General features: G+C 37.3%; 1 protein-coding gene across 1 annotated transcript in view; it reads left to right on the top strand.

The window, feature by feature from the left end:
• Positions 1–22,645, top strand: part of FOLH1 (folate hydrolase 1) — a 74,719-nt gene that overhangs the window by 33,790 nt on the left and 18,284 nt on the right. Inside the window, exons 8-12 of the mRNA XM_025893656.2 lie at positions 4,965–5,063; positions 5,361–5,446; positions 6,923–7,042; positions 9,211–9,293; positions 13,775–13,838. Of these exons, the coding sequence (XP_025749441.1) occupies positions 4,965–5,063; positions 5,361–5,446; positions 6,923–7,042; positions 9,211–9,293; positions 13,775–13,838 (452 nt within the window). The remainder of the gene's footprint in view (positions 1–4,964; positions 5,064–5,360; positions 5,447–6,922; positions 7,043–9,210; positions 9,294–13,774; positions 13,839–22,645) is intronic.

Genomic DNA, 22,645 nt, shown 5'->3' with positions numbered 1-22,645 from the left:
TTTATTCCAGTCTCCATAAGAAGACTTTTTATGACCTAATGCAAGGCCCTCCTTTGAGGAGGCTGACATTCAGAGAAGTGGAGAGATTCGGAGAAGTGGATTCAGGAATAGCACCTTGGTCTCTTTTGCTTTTGGGCTCTTAGCTTTGCCACATGGGTTAGAATTCAGGATTCAGGCACAAATTTTGAGGGCACCATGGCTATGTATTTATCTAAACATATTTGTAAAGTCTAAATATTTGTGATATTTAAAAGATGAAAGTGATCGTAACATAACTTATAATAGTGGAAAACTGTAAATAACACATCTTTAATAATTGGTAAGTAGATACATCACTGGCTATGATGTGCATGGATCCATTAAAATATATGTTGTACGAGAATATTTAATGATATGGAAACACACTTATGCTATACTACTAAGTGGAAATGGCAGATTTATCTAGATATCTAGATATATATAGATATATCTATACATAGATATGCAGAGACATATAGAGAGAATAATCTCATTTATGTAAAAGTTTTTTTTTAAATAAGCCTGTATTATCTTTGTAATTAGAAAAAGAGTGCATGAAAAGAAAGAAGGAAAGATCATATAGAATTGATTTGAGGTGTACTTAACTATTTCTAGCATTTGATGTTCCTTAGATTAAGTAGGTCAATGTCAGCTATATCCTAAATGTGGACTTAGAATTACTTGATCGGAAAAAATCACAAATGTAGTTTGTCTCTAATATACTAGCTTCTTTAAGCCATCTTGTAAATGCAATCACCATTAATAAGATAACTTCCATGGAAAGGTGCATTTTGCTTTGAAAACACCATAATTAAAAATGAACTTTGGAAGCACAATCCACTTGGAAATAGGAGATGATCTTTATATATTAAAAGCAGGAAGATAGCTCCTATATTTTTTCTTTTCCTTTTTTTAAGATTTTATTTTTAAGCAATTCCTACAGCCAATGTGGGGCTCGAACTCACAACCCTGAGATCAAGAGTCACATGCTCCACCGACTGAGCCAGTTGGGCCCCTCTCCTATTTCATTTTCCATACTTTCCAAGATAAAATGAAACATTCTACATGATTGGAATTTAGTCTTATAATTTTTTTCAAAGAACATATAATTTGTTTATGAATTTTACTGTGTAAATTTACTCCCTCTGCACACTTAGAAGTATGCTCATTGTCCCTGATAGTCAATTCTCAGATGCCCACAAACAGTTAGTCATTTAACATTATGTATTAATTGGAAAAGATGTTTTACAAGTTGGATACATCATAAAATGAGAACTTCTTAATAAATGTGTGAGAAGACGAGGAGAGATATAAAATCATATAATGGCCCAAGAGTGCTGAGAATTTCAATAAAAGTTGATGAGATGTGAGTTAAAAGAAAGCAAAACCACATTTACTTGGGTGGGAGGGATTCCCATCTATACTGAAGGGAATGTGATTATATGGCTTTCATTTGCCTCCCCAAGTAACTACTAGTATTATGATAGCAACACCAACAATAATGACAGTGATAATAATAGCATCTATCATGCTTTTATTTGTCAATTTTGTTCATCTTTTCTCAAAGAATCAACTTTTGGTGTCATGGGTTTTCTCTATTTCCTTCCTCTATTCTCTAATTATTTTTGTTACAATCTTTATTATTTCCTTTCTCATGCTTGATACAAGCTTAGTTTGCTCTTTATTGTCCAGTTTTTTAAGGTGGAAGACTAGTTTATTGATTTGATGTCTTTCTACTTCTTAAATATAGATGTTTACGACTATACATTTTTCTCCAAGCACTGCTTTAGCTAAATCCCATAAGTTTTGATATGTTGTATCTTCATTTCCATTCATCACCAAGTATTTTCTAATTACTCTTGTGATTTTTCCTTTCAGCCATTGGGTATTTGGGAGGCAGCTGTTTGATTTCCATATATTTTCGTATTTCCCAAATTCCCACCTGTTATTGATTGCTAAATTATTTCTTTTGTAGTTGGATTAATAAACAGATTATATAATTAATAAAAGGGTTGCATGATCTCAGTCATTTAAATTTATTTAGACTCATTTCACAGCCTAATATATAGTCTATCCTGGTAATATATTCCATATGGACTTGAGAAGAACGTGTATTCAGCTGTCGTCAGATAGAGTGTTCCAGATGTGCCACCGGATATTTCTGGCTTGCCAGCTTTTTCAGCTATAAGTCTGGGGTAGATACCAAAAAGTAAACTGAAGGAACTCACCACTGTGTCTTTTCTTGTACTCTGAAGTCCCAAGCTAGTGTGTTTTCTTCTCTCCACCCTTCAGAGCCTAATGTTTGTTTTCTATACACTTATGGTCCAGAGAATTTAGTTGTACTTAGCAGGAAGAATAGGGTAAAGCACATCTCCATTTTTCCAGAAGCAAAGTTTTACTCCTTTTCAAGCTTCTGTCATGGTACCCTAGTCATCTTATAGCACAGCCAAAACAGTCACCATGCCTTACACTTGCTCTATACTTCTCTGCGCCTGTACCTTTTTATACCATACTTTGTACCTGGAATGCTCTCCACGTCATCTTCCCATGCCGAGATCTTAAATCATCCTTTAAAACTCAAACAAGTAAAACCTCTAGAAAGTTGCTCATGATCCCATAAGCTAAATCAAGCTTTCTTTTGTCTATATTGTTTACAACTTTCTCTATCATTTGTGTTGTTTTGTTTTATATTATAGTTGGCTTTATATGTATCTTCTTCTGATTAACTTCTGACTACACTCTTGGGTAGAACCACCGTGTCATGTACATATCTGTGTTCCTTAGTAGAACACATTATCTTGAACATTGAAGACAATCTTTGCCAAATGGACAAATAAAAATTAATTTGCTACAGGGTATAGATTTTAAATGCAATGCTCTTTATACATATATGTTGAGCATCTCCTAGCCAATCAAATCTTTTCAGAGACATTTTCAACATTATATTTCCTGAATTTTTATGGTTTGAAAGTTTAATATTCAACTTTTTAATCTTCTTGGAATTTATGTTTTATTTATAGAGTGAAGTAAGTACCTAAAGAAGCTTATATCCTTAATTGTATCAGTTACATTTATTGACTAAAACTTCTATTCTCCACAGATGTATGATATTTCCTAAATCGATACATCAAATTCTTATATACAACTATTATATTCTGTTCCAGTCATCTGTTTGCTTGTCCTTGTGGGGCACTACAACTGTAGCTTTATATTTTATTATTTTGTGGGAATATGGACTATTCATTACCTTCCTTATGTTATAATACACAATTTACTGTTATTCTTCCTGATGATTTACCTTCTTTTGTTTTTCATATTTTTATTTTGAAAAAGAAATAACATTTACACAGTTCAAAATTCAAAGGGGTATACGTAAAAGGTTTCCATCTTACCCATTTACATCCCAAAAGCAATTAGTATTGTTAACTTAAAATATATCATTATAGAAATATTTTATTTATAATCCAGTATAGGTATATATTTCTTCACTTATGTTCCACAACATTTTTGCATACTTAATACTCTGCTGTTTTGACTGATTATGCTTTCTATTATGTAAAATGCCTCTCTTCATGTTACTTGATGCTCTTTATGTGAAATTTTATTATAAATAGATAAATTGTATAGTATATTACTTGAAATTATGTTTATTAGCCAAACTCCTTAGTGAGATAGGAAAAAAAGTAAGCATTTACTCTCTGATAGAACATTTTAAAACAGAAATATTACTTATAATTAGTTTTCTATGAGAAGATAATCTAATCGATCGTTTTAGTATTGTGTGTGCAGCAGAGTCTAGGTCAAGTTGAACTGTCCACATTTCCTCAGATAGGCAGGCAGGGAACAGCAGCTGTGTGTAGGCACAGAACAAAGGAGGGAGCTTCAGAGCCTGCTCCATGGCAAAGCCTGGGGTGCATGGGGGTCTTTGAGGACAGATAAATTCATAAAAGATAGATTGATCTTTTCCATGTTCTTAATTTTCCCTTGAACCACATTCTTCTTTTTGCTGCAGTTTAGCAAGGGCACATTTGGTTTCCATGCTGAAATCAAGAATAAGTCAATCAGTGCTCTTAAAAGAGTAAAGGCAGATATGTTGAAGTAAAACCACAAGAACCCCTTCATTCCATAAACATTATCATGTTATCTTTCTCAGTCACCCACTGAGAATTAACCAGGGCTAGTGGCAGGTACTGGCTGGTCTGCCTGAATCTTTCTACCTTTTTATATTTTTTTAAAGATTTTTATTTTATTTTATTTTTTTTATTTGACAGAGAGAGCACAAGCAGGGGGAGCGGCAATCAGAGGGAGAAGGAGTCTCCCTGCTGAGCAGGGAGCCAGATGTGGGGCTTCATCCCGGGACCCTGGGACCATGACCTGAGCCACTCAGGTGCCCCTCTACCTTTTCAAATTAAAAAAAAAAAAAAATGAAGCTTTTAGGGCCTGTTGATTGAAGTGAAATCCTTTCCTTTGCTCTTCTTCACTCCCTAATAGATGTGTGTGAAAGGACTTTGTAAAAGATGACCATACACATATTTGGGGATATATTTATCAGTGGGAGAAGGAACAAAATAGAAAATCCCAGAGTTTGACGTCAGAGCTCTTTCCCCAGTGTGTGTCCTGGAAAGCGCTTTTGTAAACTGGCTTTCTTTTAGAAACTGGGAACGCAGAGTCTGGATTCTGACCAGATGTTTGACCCTCAACTATACCACTTACCAGCTGCATGACTTCAAGCAGGTTACCGGTCTCTCTCAGCCTCACACCTCTCATCTTTGAAGTGGGAGTAACAGTAGATCCCACCTCATAAGAGCCGTAGGAAGGGGGAAATGGCATATCCCTGACTCATAGAGACCGTTATGAGCAGGCACTCAAGAAAGTGAGCTCACTGACATTTTAACTGTTAGCTGCAAAATATTCCTTCAGCTGATAATACTTTTTGTGTTCAACAGGAAAATGGGTGGGGCAGCGCCGCCAGATAGCAACTGGAAAGGAAATCTCCACTTGCCCTACAATGTTGGACCTGGCTTTATTGGCAACTTTTCTACAAGGTTAAGAGACTATTTCTATCATAACTCTCTTTTGGGGAAGGAAATCTTTTTTTTTTTCAAAAAAACAATTACAGAGGATGACTGAAAAAGTAAAATATATCTAGTACTGGCAGGAAACAAAACCACAGGTTGTAGACAGGAGTACACTTACCTCATTGGTATCAGACAACGGAACAATGGAATTCTTGCATGTGTACATTTAGAAATCTTTAAAATGATGTAAGAATTAAAAAAAACCTGGGGGGGGGGCAAAGCATTAACCAGTGTTTTCAGAATGTGCCCTTTATTTTTGTTTAGAAAAGTCAAGATGCACATCCATTCTAACAACAAAGTGACAAGAATATACAATGTGATTGGAACTCTCAGAGGAGCAGTAGAACCAGGTAAATTAATCATTTGCTCAGCAAATATCGATTGAGCAATTCTTCTGGGCCAGGTACTCCTCTGAGCTCTGGGAATGTATGGTGAATAGAGCACAGCAACTCTTTGCCATAATGGAACTTACACAAACACAGAATACATAAATATGAGGTAATTTTGTATTGTGATACATGTTGTGAAGAAAAGGAAATGTGGGGCTAGGCTGGTTAGATGCCCAAGGTTAGTTAATGTTAAGCTGTGCATAATTCAGTTAAATGATCAAGGGAGCAAGGGCAGGAAGAGGTCATTCTGAGGTATTTTCTTAGGGTTTTCTGGATTAGTTTGCCACATATTTTGCTTGGGGAAATATCTTCATGATAGCTATAAGCATCTATATAAAAGATAACGCTCTTAGAAAATTCAGGTAACCTTGTGGTGCTTAGGTGGCTCAGTCGGTTAAGCATCCAACTCTTGATTTCGGCTCAGGTCCTGATGTCAGGGTCGTGAGACTGAGCCCCGTGTCAGGCTCCACGGTCAGCATAAGATTCTCTGTACAACCTGGCTCATGTGCGCTCACTCTCTAAAAACAGAAAGAAAATTAAGGTAACCTTGAATTAATGAATCCTTTACATAGTTTTATTTTCCCTTGAAGTTAATAAGATATATAGACACGATTTCCACAGAATTTCAGATGACCTACAGATTAATACCTTTTATAAATAGTCTTGATTATGTTTGAATTCCTTAGGAATTATGGGTATGTATTTGTTACCCACAAGCATTACACATATTTTTCTTAGAAGCAGCCAAAGCTTGCTTTCAGTGATAAAGAATATTGGTATTGGTATGCTTTTAGTGAGTACTAAATAATATATAATGGGCAATTCATTGAATCTTCCTGAGTACCTATTTTGTGCTGGCTCTGTATTAGGCATGAAGGATGAAGGGATAAAATGAGAACAAGGAACCATACATTCAAGTGTGGTAACTGTTGGTCAGATATGATAGGATTGCTCTGAGGGCTGGATCGTGGGAGCAGTTCCCTCCCGTTTGGAAGCTAGGAAAGAGTCATAGAGGAAGAAAATCGCTGAGCTGTACCTTGAAAATTGACCAGAAGGATTAGGAAGCAGAGAACCTACTATGTGGCCACTGCATTCTCTTACTCTGAAAATCCTGGAAGCAAAGTGACAAGTAGGTAAGAGAGGAGTAACAGAATTATAAAGAGAGGTGGATAGAATAATTTCTATCCTTCTATACTTATCATTACCTCTATACTTATGATTATTATCATACATTGAAGTATACCTTTGCTTATCACATTCATATTTTCTTCATACATCAAAATCAGAACAAAATAGGTATATTTACACAAGTCTTCAGGAACCTTGATATCTTTCTTGGAGTTGTGAATGCTCTCTGTTTGGATGTTCTTGAGTCATTTGCAGTTTGCCCCGTTGTTGACCTGGAATGACAAGTAATTCTGCAATGATGCTTTCTAGACAGATATGTCATTCTTGGAGGTCACCGTGACTCATGGGTGTTTGGTGGCATTGACCCTCAGAGCGGAGCAGCTGTTGTTCATGAAATTGTGAGGAGTTTTGGAACACTGAAAAAAGAAGGTAATATAAACAGAAAGTAAAAAGATCAGCCTCCCTGAATCTCAGTGTAGTCCTCTGTAAAGTGTGTAAAATTACCACCTTCTCATATGATTGTGTGAAGGGTCACCTGAGAGGATGTGTGCAAAGTATACCACCCTAGTAGCATTGAGTACTTAGTAATACCTACTAGCATAGAACAGCTTTCAATAACTTGTGGCTGTATTACTCATTTGGGTTAGTTAATTATATTGTTTATTTATTTTTGCTTATTTATAGAATAATGTTTACATTATTGATATTCATAAAATTATAATCTGAAATAAAGGAATTCTGCTGTTAGGGGTTGCTCTTGACAACAAAGAAGGTGGAAATGGGTTACTTCACAGGAGAGGACAAACCAAAATAGGTCATAGGCCAAAGTGTCCTGATCAGAGAACTGTGAGCATAAGTTTCTTGGGCCCTTCTAGCCTCACACGTCAGGTCAAGTGTCCCAAGTAAGGAGATGGAAGCTTTCTCAGAAAAGTACTGGTCTCGCTGCCTAATAGGATGTCTCAAAAGTTTGATGTTTGCATTCCCACACACCCAGCCTTGGTTTGTTCTCAGGAGATTTAGGTTTCTCCTCCTAGCACAATTGCTTCAATCATTTTAGAATCTTCTTATGAAAAAAGATAAGATTGAGTTCAAATGGCTGCTTTTTAAAATAAATTACGCCTTGAAAGCAGAAAATCCACGCTGTGTACTGACCCTGCAAATTAGGGTTTGGGGCTGGAAATGTGATCCAGGTTTTTTTTTTAGCAACAATAAAAACAATGGCAAAAATATATTGTTTGCATGGTGCTCGTTTCCTCAGAGAACCAGTGTTTTCGCATGTTCTCTATTTTGAACTCTTAGCAACCAGGGAGAAGTCTAGTTATTTCTGTTCTCGTTTCACCAATAAGCTAATCAAGGTTTATAGAATCCAGTTATATAGCTAGTGTGTGGTGTACCTAGTATGTGGCAGAGTTAGAGAACCAGGGTTTCAACTCAAATTTCTGGCTACCTATCCACAAAGCCATGTTTCTCTTTAAAACAAAATGGTAAAGGGCTCTATTCTTTTTTTCTGCACAGTTCTCTTGTATTTTAAGAACACAGAATTATGAGGGCTTGAATCTACATAGCTCATGAATTAGCTGGTCTTTAACAGTAGTACAAAAAAATGCCATGATCTTGCAATAAGACTCCCTACAATGAATACAAAACATCACAGTGACAATGAAAGCATGCCAAAAGAATGCAGTGATGAGGAATGACAATTCATAGGAAATTTGAATAATATCATAAACAAACTTGACAAAAATAAAACACTGGACTCAGCTGTAGGGATACATATTCTTAATAAGCACAATTGAACTATTTACTAAAATAATGACAAGTTTTTGGAGCACGTATGAAGTGCTGCATTTGTAAACATGACTCCATTCAGTCTTCCCCCAAATCAAGTAGTATCTTCATCTTTACCTTGCTACTTCTGGGGTACAGATGAAGAAAGGAAAACTGAGGAAGCTTGCATAACTTCCCCTCAGTCCTAATGCTAGTAAGTGAAAGAACTGGTAATCGAAATAAGATCTTTCTTGAACTCCAAGGTCAGTGTTTCTAACTCCCAGCCATATCACCTCCTTGTTGAGCAGTGCTAAGTTATTGTAACCCCCACAGACATCGGTACTGCTAACAGAGCTTCTGTTGACAAATTCTGGCAGAGAATGGAGTGAAATCACACAACCAGCTGACACTGAACAATTGTTTGTGCAATGCCAGAACATGGAAGGGTTGTAAGGAATTTTCTCTCAGTTTTATCTGCTCTCGGAACACAGACCACATCTAGCACTTTCTTCTTTCTCTCCAGGCAGCTGCAGAACCAGATGGCTGCCTGTGTGTATCCAATCATATACACCAATTAGAATATTATGACCTCACAGAATTTTTGCTGTGTCTACATTTTCCCCCTTTTCAGTGCAAATGTGCTCTTTTGTATTGACAAATCAGCTTTAAAAATCTCACAAAAGGAATTTATATAAGTAAAAATTCTCACCAGAGTTCACCTTTCCTAAACAACCAGTGAAGTTTTAGTGTTGTTTTTCTGTGGAGTTTTACAATGTCTTGGATATATTATGCATTTTCCCATCATTTATGTGTCTATACATATATTTTAGGATGGAGACCTAGAAGAACAATTTTGTTTGCAAGCTGGGATGCAGAAGAATTTGGTCTTCTTGGTTCTACTGAGTGGGCAGAGGTTAGTTGATAATTTGCTACAATATAAATTTTCATTATAGCAAAGCATTTAGGACTTAATTCTCAAGGATGTAAAAATAACAAGTGATTTCAATGAGAACATATTCAGACTTTTTTCCAAAGTCTGAAATAACACATCCTTGTTTAAAAATAACAATCTCTCTGTATTAAAGAACTGTTTGGTTTGAACTTTTGAAGCCACTTAATGTCACTTGTCAAAATGATTAATCTTCATTTTCTGGGAGTGTGACAGCAAATAAGTAAATTCCCTAGAAACCAAACATCAAAATAAGATATCATTTTTTCTGTTGTCCTTTCCAAATTAGCTCCTAAAGCTAACCACATTTAAATCCCTTCTTGAGCCTGAACAGTAAGGTATACTTTTCACATTTATGTTCCTTATATGACTGGCTCTAAATTAAATCATGGTAAAAATGAGGCAGGAAGTCTAACTGCAGAATATTTGATAGGCCCCTTTGGAAGTAATTTTACCTTTACACAGAAGATGTTATACACAAACCAAATAGTAACCACAGATCAGAAATCAGTAATGGATATGCAAAAAATAAAGAGACAGGAATCCAAGTCTCTCGCTAGAGAAAGCCAACTAACCATGAGAGAAGAGAGCCAAAGAAGAAAGGAACAGAGAGGAACTATAAAAACAACCATAATACAAGTGACAAAATGGCAATAAGTACATCCCTATCAAGAATTACTTTGAATGTAAATGGACTAAACATTCCAATCAAAAGACAAAAAGCAGAATGGACAAAAAAGCAAGACCCATCTACATGCTGCCTACAAGAGATTCATTTTAGACTTAGAGACACATGCCAACTGAAATTGAAGGGATGGAGAAATATTTATGCAAGTGGATGTGAAAAGAAATCTGGGGCAGCAATACTTATATTGGACAAAATAGACTTTAAAATAGACTGTAACGAGACAAAGAAGGACACTGTATAATCATAAAAGAAACAATCCAACAAGGAGATAAAACAATTGTAAGTATTTAGGCACACAACATGGGAGCACCCAAATATATAAAGCAGTTAACAACAAACATAAAGGAACTAATTGATAGTAATACAGTAATAGTAGAAGAATTTGACACCCCATTTATATCAATAGATAGATTATCCAAACAGAAAATCAATCAGGAAATAGCAGTTTTGAATGACACTTTGGGCCAGATGGATCTAACAGATACATTCAGAATGTTCCATCCTAAAACAGCAGGATACACATTCTTTTCAAGTCTACATGGAACGTTCTCCAGAATATATCATATATTAGGTCACAAAATAAACCTCAACAAATTCACAAAGATTGAAGTCATACCATGCATCTTTTCTGACCAGAACACTATGAAACTATGTCAACCACAAAAAAAATCTGGAAAGAGCTCAAATACATGGAGGTTAAATAACATGCTACTAAACAATGAATGGGTCAACCAAGAAATGAAAGAGGAAATCAAAAAATACATGGAAGCAAATGAAAATGAAAACACAATGGTCCAAAATCTTTGGGTTGCAGCAAAAGCTGTTCTAAGAAGGAAGTTTATAGCAATACAGGTCTACCTTAAGAAGCAAGAAAAATCTCAGATAAAAAACCTAACTTTACATCTAAAAAAACTATAAAAAGTAGAACAAACAAAACCCAAAATCAGTAGAAGGAAGGGAACTAAAGATTAGAGGAGAAATGAACGAAATAGAAACTAAAAAAAAAAATACAACAGATCAATGAAACCAGGAGCTGCTTCTTTGAAAAGATCAATAAAATTGATAAACCTTTAGCTAAACTCATCAAAAAAAAGAGAGGACTCACACAAAATCAGGAATGAAAGAGGAGAAATACCAACCAACACTACAGATATACAAAGGATTATAAGAGAATATTACGAAAAATATTATGAAAAATTATATGTGCCAACAAACTGGACAACCAAGAAGAAATGGATAAATTCTTAGAAACATCATTTGGGGCGCCTGAGTGGCTCAGTCATTAAGTGTCTGCCTTCAGCTCAGGTCATGATCCCAGGGTCCTGGGATCAAGCCCTGCCACCGGGCTCCCTACTCAGTGGGAGGCCTGCTTCTCCCTCTCCCGCTTCCCCTGCGTGTGTTCCCTCTTTCACTGTCTCATTCTCTGTCAGATAAACAAAATCTTTTAAAAATACATAATTTATATAATTTATCAAAATTGAATCAGGAAGAAAGAGAAAATTTGAAGAGACCAATTACCAGCAATGAAATTGAATCAGTAATCAAAAAATTCTGAACAAACAAAAGTCCAGGACCAGACAGCTTTACAGGTGAATTCTACCAAAAATTTTAAAAAGAGTTAATACCTATTCTTTTCAAACTAATCCATAAAATAGAAGAGGAAAGAAAGCTTTCAAATTCATTCTTTGAGACAAGATTACCCTGATACTAAGACCAGATAAGGACACTACACAAAAAGAACTACAAGCCAATATGCAAAAATCCTCAACAAAATATTAGCTAACTGAATCCAATGATACATTTAAAAAACGATTCACCACAATTAAGTGGGATTTAATCCTGGGTGGTTCAATATTTGCAAATCAACCAATGTGATACATCACATTAGCAAGAGAAAGGGTAAAAACCATATAATAATTTCAGTAGGTTCAGAAAAAGCTTTTGACAAAGCACTACATCCATTTATGATGAAAACCCTCAACAAAGTAGGTTTAGAGGGAACATACCTCAACATAATAAAGACCATATATGAAAACCCACAGCTGACATCATGTTCAATAATGCCTTCCCTAAGGCAAGGGAGACAAAAACAAAAATAAACTATTGAGATTATATCAAAATAAAAACCTTCTGAACAGCAAAGGAAACAATAAATAATACTGAAAGAGAGCCTACTGAATAGGAGAAGATACTTGCAAACGACTTACCTGATAAAGGGTTAGTATCTAAAATATATAAAGAGCTGAACAACTCAACACACAAAAACCAATCTGATTAAAAAATGAGCAGAAATCATGAACAGACATTTCCTTAAGAAGATATATAGATGACCAACGGGCACATGAAAAAATGCTCAACATCACTCATCATCAGGGAAATGGGAATCAGAACCACAATGAGGTATCACCTCAGACCTGTCAGAATGTCTAAAATCAAAAACAAAAGTGTTGGCAAGAATGTGGAGAAAAAGGAACCCTCATGCACTGTTGGTGGGAATGCAAACTGGTGCACACTGTGGAAACCAGTATGGAGGTTCCTTAAAAAATTAAAAATAGAATTAGTATATGATCCAATAATTCTACCACTCAAATAATATGAAAAACACTAATGCAAAAAGATATATGCATCCCTATGTTTATAGCAGCATTATTTACAATACCCAAATTATGGAAGCAGCCCAAGTGTCCATCAATAGATGAATGAATAAAGAAGATATGATATATATATATATATCTCACTATATATACACACACATATGTATATATATATATATATATAATGGAATATTATTCAGCCATAAAAAAGAACGAAATCTTCCTATTTGCAATAACATGGATGGATCTAGAGAGTATAATGCTAAGCGAAATAAGTCAGAGAAAGATGAATACTATATGTGGAATTTAAGAAACAACCAAAGGTGGGGGGAGAGAAACCTCTTGGTTTGTCTGTTTCAGATTCACCACCTAAAGTTGCATATTTTTTCTACTTCCTTTCTTACTGTCGGGATGCTTAGGAAATTACATGTTTTGGAGATTCAAAATCCACTTGATAGCTCAAAACAAAACCCTGCTACACGTTTTGTCAGCATTTTACTATTGTGCAATGATCAGTCTTCACCAATAGGTGGTGTCATCCTACAGAAGAACTTCATGCTTCCGCCTATAGTATGGAAACCACATGTTTTTAAAACATAAATTTGAAATTTGAAATTATTGACTCAGGCGAGATTCTCTTAAATAAAGAGATGTTCATGGGGGGGTCGCCTGGGTGGGTCAGTTGGTTAAGCGTCCCACTTTTGAGCTCAGATCAAGTCTTGATCTCAGGGTCATAAATTCAAGCCCAGTTGGGCTCCACGCTGGTCTTGAAGCTTACTTAAAAAAGAGAGAGAGATATTGAGAGGAGATGTTCATGGGAAGATTTCCACGAAGGGGTTTCTATCTTATGTCATTCATGTTTGCTAAGAGAATTTCTTAAATGGTAAACCATGGCATGGTTAAAGGAATCAACTCCTTTTCTATTTACCATTTTAAGAATATGGGCGGGTTCATCTTAAATTTTAGTCTTAAAAATGTTTTGCTTGTTATTTCTTAGAATAATCTTTATCGGAATTATTTCAAACAAACTCTGTTTTCAGAATCTTATATATCAATTTTGTGGTCAGCTTGTTTCAAATATCTCCACACAGCACATGTAGATGTACATTGTTTTAGGGGGAGGTTATGGTATATGTTTATGGTTTTATTCTTTTTTATTATAGGAGAATTCCAGACTCCTTCAAGAGCGTGGTGTGGCCTATGTTAATGCTGATTCTTCTATAGAAGGTGAGTAATGTTGGTCTCATAGGAAAAGATGTGATCTAGTACACGAACTAGTAGCAGCCACTTAGTTCGTAAATGATGCTCCAGTAAAGAAAGCAAATCCAGTACATGTGGTTAGGGACTCTGCTGCTGGTGGGTCTGGCTGTGTGCTTGCCTCATAGCAGCTGTGAGCCCAAGAGTGCTAATTTGGGAAAGCAGCCCTCTCTGATTTGCTTCATCTGGCAGATTTTCTTGTCTGTGCTAGGGATCGTAAATACCTGTTAAATGGATAAATAAAATAATAGAACTAAAGATTTCTCTGGTTTTAGAATGGTGTAGCAAAAAAGTGTAAATATAATCCTAGTTTTATCATATCATGCATATAGATTTTGGAAAAAAATACTGATGTCCAAGTATTTTTTTCTTAATTTTTTTTTCCAATTCAATGAATCGTTATTGAGCACTTCTCTCCGTAATGTACTTTACAGTATTTCAAAGGAATCAGAGGTTAGTAAAGAACAGTCTTGCACTCAGGAGTTTGTGGCTCAGTACAAACGATAAATTAGTCTAGGATTCTAATATATGCAGGTACCATGAAAAGGCCATATGGGCTCAGTTGGTTAAACTCCTGCTTCGGCCCAGTGTCTGACTTCGGCTCAGGTCTCTCTCTCTCTCTCTCTCAAATAAATAAATAAAATCTTTAAAAAATCATATTACTATTTTTAAAAAAGGCTATAATCAGACTGGTCTAGGAGTTCAGAGGAGAGAATAGTAGCAAGTTCAGGAAAAGCCTGAGAAATGACACTTGAGACTGGCCTTCAAGAACATATTTGCTTTTGATAAGCAGAGATTTGAATGAAAGGACATCGTCAGGTTTATTTCCAAGATCAAGCAGTCCACTGCCACTACCCTGCACACCCACTCATCTTTCTGTTCTTGACTATATGCTCCTTCCTGGACAGTGCACCTGCTGTTCTCAGTACCAGATGGTTGTTCAACACACTCTACCTGTTTAATTCTTATCCTTACAGCCTCCTCTGAACTGTTACTTTTTCAGGGAAGCCCTGTCTTTAGCACTCATCACTGCCATGGATAAACAACTATTTGCTTTACAAACTACTTCTGTCACTAGGCTGTCTTCTTCAGCCAGGAACAGACAGGATCTTGATAACTCGTGGTTTCCTAATGTCTTGTTAAAGAAAGACGTGTTGCACAGGTGCAGCAAATGAATGAGTCAATGAACGCAGGGTGGGCTTTTAGAATCTTCCCTGTAGTGTAGGAGTAAACTTTCCGTATCAGCAGTAATTGAGACATTGCATTTTGCTGGAGACATGCTGCCATGTACATATCTTCGTCCACCTGTCTGAGTTACATCGTCCTAGGAGGTAGCTCACGCAGTGCATTTCAGCCATCCTGCCCTCCTCTTATGTTGGTGGTAAAGGGCCTGGCCTTCCTCCTGGCACTGCCACTTTCTCATTGTGTGGCCTCAGGTTGTGACTTACTTTCCGTGTCTGTTTTCTCACCTCTAAATAGAGTTACTGGGCTGCCTGGGTGGCTCAGTCAGTTAAGCGTCTGCCTTTGGCTTGGGTCATGATCCCAGGGTCCTGGGTTCGAGTCCTGCATCGGGCTCCCTGCTCAGCAGGAAGTCTGCTTCTCCCTCTCCCTCTGCCTGCCGCTCACCTGCTCGTGCTCTCTCTCTCTCTCTCTCAAACAAATAAAGTCTTTCAAAAAAAGGAAAAAAAAAAGAAAAACACTTAAAAAATAAAAAAATAGAGTTACCAAGAGTACATATCTCCAAGGATCTTATCAGGGCAAAAGCGGTTATATTTGCAAAACTCCCAGACTTGTGCCTCTCAAAGAGCAAAAGTTCAAAAATATTAGCTTGGAACTATTACCCTTATTTAGAAACACATAATCAGATGAAACACCTTTGCTACAGAGAATAAGATCTTAAATGTGTATTTTTCAAAAGTAGAATAATGTTGTCTTTATTGCTAGGTTTGTTTGTAAGATTTGATTGTTAATGGTTTTGATCATTGGAATTTTTTATTGTTATGTTAATCACCATACATTACATCATTAGTTTTTGATGTAGTGTTCCATGATTCATTGTGCATAAAACACAGTACTCCACGCAGAACGTGCCCTCTTTAATACCCATCACCAGGCTAACCCATCCCCCCACCCCCCTCCCCTCTAGAAACCTCAGTTTGTTTTTCAGAGTCCATCATCTCTCATGGTTCGTCTCCCCTTCCAACTTACTCCCCTTCATTTTCCCGTCCTGCTATCTTCTTCTTCTTCTTTTTTTTCTTAACATATATTGCATTATTTGTTTCAGAGGTACAGATCTGTGATTCAACAGTCTTGCACAATTCACAGCGCTCACCATAGCACATAACCTCCCCAATGTCTATCACCCAGCCACCCCATCCCTCCCACCCCCCACCACTCCAGCAACCCTCAGTTTGTTTCCTGATTTTAAGAATTCCTCATATCAGTGAGGTCATATGATACATGTCTGTCTCTGATTGACTTTTTCACTCAGCATAACACCCTCCAGTTCCATCCACGTCATTGCAAATGGCAAGATCTCATTCCTTTTTGTGGCTGCATAATATTCCATTGTGTATATATACCACCTCTTCTTTATCCATTCATCTGTCGATGGACATCTTGGCTCTTTCCACAGTTTGGCTATTGTGGACATTGCTGCTATAAACATTGGGGTGCACGTACCCCTTCAGATCCCTACATTTGTATCTTTGTGGTAAATACCCAGTATTGCAATTGCTGGATCGTAAGGTATCTCTATTTTCAACTGTTTGAGGAACCTCCATACTGTGTTCCAGAGTGGTTGCACCAGCTTGCATTCCCACCAAGAGTGTAGGACGGTTCCCGTTTCTCCTCATCCACACCAACATCTCTCATTTCCTGATTTGTTAATTTTAGCCATTCTGACTGGTGTGAGGTGGTATCTCATTGAGGTTTTGATTTGGATTTCCCTGATGCCGAAGGATATTGAGCACTTTTTCATGTGTCTATTTGCTATTTGGATGTCTTCTTTGGAAAAATGTCTGTTCATGTCGTCTGCACATTCCTTGATTGGATTATTTGTTCTTTGGGTGCTGAGGTTCAGAAGTTCTTCATAGATTTTGGATACTAGCCCTTTATCTGATATGTCATTTGCAAATATTTTCTCCCATTTTGTTGGTTGTCTTTTGGTTTTGTTGACTGTTTCTTTTGCGGTGCAAAAGCTTTTTATCTTGATGAAATCCCAATAGTTCATTTTTACTCTTCCTTCCCTTGCCTTTGGTGATGTTTCTAGGAAGAAGTTGCTGTGGCTGAGGTCGAAGAGGTTGCTACCTGTGTTCTCCTTTAGGATTTTGATGGACTCCTGTCTCCCGTTTGGGTCTTTCAGCCATTTGGAGTCTATTTTTGTGTGTGGTGTAAGGAAATTTCCACTTTCATTCTTCTGCATGTGGCTGTTCAATTTTCCCAACACTGTTTGTTGAAGAGACTGTCTTTTTTCCATTGGACATTCTTTCCTGCTTTGTCAAAGATGAGTTGACCATAGAGTTGAGGGTCCATTTCTGGGCTCTCGATTCTGTTCCATTGATCTATGTGTCTGTTTTTGTGCCAGTACCATACTGTCTTGATGACAGCTTTGTAATAGAGCTGGAAGTCCAGATTGTGATGCCGCCAGCTTTGCTTTTCTTTTTCAACATTCCTCTGGCTATTCGGGGTCTCTTCTGGTTCCATAAAAATTTTAGGATTATTTGTTCAATTTTTTTGAAAAAAGTGGTTGGTATTTTGATGGGGATTGCATTGAATGTGTAGATTGCTCTAGGTAGCATTGACATCTTCACAATCTTTGTTCTTCCAGTCCATGAGCATGGAACGTTTTTCCATTTCTTTGTGTCTTCTTCAATATCTTTCATGAGTATTTTATAGTTTTCTGAGTACAGATCCTTTGCCTCTTTGGTTAAATTTATTCCTAGGTATCTTATGGTTTTGGGTGCAATTGGAAATGGGATCGACTCCTTAATTTGTGTCTCTTCTGTCTTGTTGTTGCTGTATAGGAATGCCACTGATTTCTGTGATTTTATATCCTGCCACTTTACTGAATTCCTGTATGAGTTCTGGCAGTTTTGGGGTGGAGTCTTTTGGGTTTTCCACATAAAGTATCATATCATCTGCAAAGAGTGAGAGTTAGACTTCCTCTTTGTTGATTTGGATGCCTTTGATTTCTTTTTGTTGTCTGATAGCTATGGCTAGGACTTCTAATACTATGTTGAATAGCAGTGGTGATAGTGGACATCCCTGCCGCGTTGAGAATGATATTCGCTGTAGGTTTTTCATAAATGGATTTTATGATATTGAGGTATATATCCTCTATCCCTATACTCTGAAGAGTTTTAATCAAGAAAGGATGCTGTACTTTGTCAAATGCTTTCTCTGCAACTACTGAGAGGATCATATGATTCTTGTTCTTTCTTTCGTTAATATATTGTATCACATTGATTGATTTGCGGATGTTGAACCAACCTTGCAGCCCAGGGATAAATCCCACTTGGTCATGGTGAATAATCCTTTTAATGTACTGTGGGATCCTGTTGGCTAGTATTTTGGTGAGAATTTTTGCATCCATGTTGATCAAGGATGTTGGTCTGTAATTCTCCTTTTTGATGGGGTCTTTGTCTGGTTTTGGGAACAAGGTAATGGTGGCCTCATAAAATGAGTTTGGAAGTTTTCCTTCCATTTCTATTTTTTGGAACAGTTTCAGGAGAATAGGTATTAATTCTTTTTAAATGTTTGGTAGAATTCCCCTGGGAAGCCATCTGGCCCCGGGCTTTTGTTTCTTGGGAGATTTTTGATGACTGCTTCAATTTCCTTAGTGGTTATAGGTCTGTTCAGGTTTTCTATTTCTTCCTGGTTCAATTTTGGTAGTTGATACATCTCTAGGAATGCATCCATTTCTTCCAGATTATCTAATTTGCTGGCATAGAGTTGCTCTTAATATGTTCTTATAATTGTTTGTATGTCTTTGGTGTTGGTTGTGATCTCTCCTCTTTCATTCATGATTTTGTTGATTTGGGTCATTTCTCTTTTCTTTTTGATAAGTCTGGCCAGGGGTTTATCAATCTTGTTAGTTCTTTCAAAGAACCAGCTCCTAGTTTCGTTGATCTGTTCTACTTTCTTTTGGTTTCTAGTTCATTGATTTCTGCTCTGATCTTTATGATTTCTCTTCTCCTGCTGGGTTTAGACTTTATTGGCTGTTTTTTCTCTAGCTCCTTTAAGTGTAGGGTTAGGTTGTGTATTTGAGACCTTTCTTGTTTCTTGAGAAAGGCTTGTATTGCTATATACTTTCCTCTTAGGACTGCCTTTGCTTTATCCCAAAGAGTTTGAACAGTTGTGTTTTCATTTTCATTGGTTTCCATGAATTTTTTAAATTCTTTTTTAATTTCCTGGTTGACCCATTCATTCTATAGTAGGATGCTTTTTAGCCTCCATGTATTTGAGTTCTTTCCGACTTTCCTCTTGTGATTGAGTTCTAGTTTCAAAGCATTGTGGTCTGAAAATATGCAGGGAATAATCCTAGTCTTTTAGTACTGGTTGAGACCTGATTTGTGACCTAGGATGTGATCTATTCTGGAGAATGTTCCATGGCACTAGAGAAGAATGTGTATTCCGTTGCTTTGGGATGGAATGTTCTCAATATGTCTGTGAAGTCCATTTGGTCCAGGGTGTCATTTAAAGTCTTTATTTCCTTGTTGATCTTTTGCTTAGATGATCTGTCCATTTCAGTTAGGGGGGTGTTAAAGTCCCCCACTATTATTTTATTGTTTTCAATGTGTTTCTTTGCTTTTGTGATTAATTGCCTTATGTAATTGGCTGCTCCCATGTTAGGGGCATAGATATTTACAATTGTTAGATATTCTTGGTGGATACACCCTTTAAGTAGGATATAGTGTCCTTCCTCATTTCTTATTACAGTCTTTGATTTAAAATCTAATTTGTCTGATATAAGGATTGCCACCCCAGCTTTCTTTTGGTGTCCATTAGCATGGTAAATGATTTTCCACCCCTTCACTTTCAATGTCAGGGTGTCTTTGGGTCTAAAATGAGTCTCTTGCAGACAGCATATGGATGGGTCTTGTTTTTTAATCCAATCTGATATCCTGTGTCTTTTGATTGGGGCATTTAGCCCATTTACATTCAGGGTAACTAGTGAAAGTTATGAATTTAGTGCCATTGTTTTGCCTGTAAGGTGAATGTTACTGTATATTGTCCGTGTTCCTTTCTGGTCTATGCTGCTTTTAGGCTCTCTGTTTGCTTAGAGGACCCCTTTCAATATTTTTGGAGGGCTGGTTTTGTGTTTGCAAATTCCTTTAGATTTTGTTTGTCCTGGAAGCTTTTCATCTCTCCTTCTATTTTCAATGACAGCCTAGCTGGATATAGTATTGTTGGCTGCATATTTTTCTCGTTTAATACTCTGAAGATATCATGCCAGTCCTTTCTGGCCTGCCAGGTCTCTGTGGATAGGTCTGTTGCCAATCTAATGTTTCTACCTTTATAGGTTACATATCTCTTCTCCGAGCTGCTTTCAGGATTTTCTCTTTGTCTCTGAGACTCGTTTTAGTATTTGATGTCGGGGTGTTGACCTATTTTTATTGATTTAGAGAGGGGTTCTCTGTGCCTCCTGGATTTTGATGCCTGTTTCCTTCCCCACATTAGGGAAGTTCTCTGCTATTATTTGCTCCAGTATACCTTCTGCCCCTCTCTCTCTTTCTTCTTCTTCTGGGATCCCAATTATTCTAATGTTGTTTCGTCTTATGGTATTGCTTATCTCTCAGATTCTGCCCTCATGATCCGGTAGTTGTTTATCTCTCTTTTTCTCAGCTTCTTTATTTTCCATCATTTGGTCTTCTATATCGCTGATTCTCTCTTCTGCCTCCTTTATTCTAGCAGTTAGTGCCCCCATTTTTTTATTGCACCTCATGAATAGACTTTTATTTCAATTTGGTTAGATTTTAGTTCTTTTATTTCTCCAGGAAGGGTGTCTCTTATAACTTCCATGCTTTTTTTAAGCCCAGCTAGCATCTTTAAAACCATGATTCTGAACTCTAGGTCCAACATTTTACTAATGTCCGTATTGAGTAGGTCCCTGGCAGACGGTACTACCTCTTGTTCTTTTTGCTGAGGTGATTTCTTTCATCTTGTCATTTTGTCCAGAGGAGAATAGATCAATGAGAGAGAAAATGCTAACAGGTTAAGAACATCCCCAGAAAATATACTCTAAACAAATCAGAAAAGACCTGAAACCAGGGGAAAAGAAAGGGAAAGAAAGAAAAAAGAAAGAGAAATAAAAAGAAAAAGAAAAAATTAAAAACAAACAAAAACAGAACAACAACAACAACAAAAAAAAAACAGAATATGATCACATATGATCAGGCTAGTGCATAGATCAGTGACACACACTAGATTTTGGGTGTATTTTGGTCTGTTAGAAGATAGTGCCTTCTAAAATTGTAAAGAAAGAAAGACTTATATATGTACAAAAGAAGGGTTGATACAATGAAGGGATGGACGATGACTTAAAGATGATAATTATAAAAGAATTTATAAAAGAATTGATAAATTGTTTGTAAAAAGAAGGAAGAAGATTTAGAAAAAAAAAAAAAGGGAGAGAATGTGATCAGGCAGGAGACTAGAACAAAGCCATACACTAGAGATTTAGGGTATATTTTGATCTGTTAGAAGAAACTGTATCTCAAAATTTTAAAGAGAGAACAACTTATATATATATATTCCAAAAATAAGGGTAACTACTATGAAGGGATAAATTTTCTAAAAATGAAAAATAAAAAATATTTTCTAAAAATGGGATTGATAATATGTTGATTGAACAAGGGAAAAAGAAAAATTCAAAAACCAAAAAAACAAAGTTAAAAAAATTAACTTTGAAAAACTAATGAATCATGGTAAAAAAAGCGATGAATTCTATGTGCAGTATTCCCCTAGCACTGGATTTCTCCCGTTCTCCTTAATTGGTAAACTTGGTCTTGGCTGGCTGTTCGTGCTGATCTTCTGGGGGAGGGATCTGTTGCTGTGGTTCCCAAATATCTTTGCTGGAGTCGGAATTGCCCAGCCCTTGTGAGTCCAGGCTAAGCAATCTGCTCAGGTTTGCTCTCAGGAGCTTTTGTTCCCTCCAAGCTCTCGGTACAGCTTTGGAGGATGAGAGTGAAAATGGTGGCCTCCCAATCTCCACCCGGAGGAGCCGAGAACTCAGGGCCCCGCTCCTCAGTGCGCCCCCAGAGAAAGGCAGTCGGTCACTCCCGTCTCCCCGGTCTCCGGCCGCACTCCGTGCTCACCCGGCCTGTGACAGAGCGTTTCTATCTCTGGCACCCAACACCATGTGGAGTCTCCAAACCCAGCAGATCCCTGCAGTGCACTCCTGCACTGCTCCTCCCAGGCGAGGAAGGGGAGTCTCCCTGGATCTGCCACTTGTTGGGTCCCTGCTGGAAGAGCAGTGGCCCGAGTGGGCCATGGATCACAGTTTATGGCAACCCTGAGCTGAGAGCCCGCGCCTTAGCTCCGTCTCTGCAGCTGGCTTCCCTAATCCGATACCTGGGAGCTCTGCCACACTCAGGCACCCCCGGTCTTTCTGTGACCCCGAAGGTCCTGAGACCACACTGTCCTGCGAGGGTTCCACCCCCAGTTTAGCCACTGGAGCAACGTCCCTCAGTAGAGCCGGCTTCTAAAAGTTCCCATTTTGTGCTCCGCGGCTCTATCACTTGCCAGAAGCGGCCGACGGAGGCCCCCTCCCCTGC

The sequence above is a fragment of the Callorhinus ursinus genome, unplaced genomic scaffold (genome assembly GCF_003265705.2).
Source record: "Callorhinus ursinus isolate GAN/ISIS: 27379988/994484 unplaced genomic scaffold, GSC_fseal_2.0 scaffold93, whole genome shotgun sequence".
NCBI lineage: Eukaryota > Metazoa > Chordata > Mammalia > Carnivora > Otariidae > Callorhinus > Callorhinus ursinus.
This window is presented reverse-complemented; position numbering and strand designations above follow the sequence as displayed.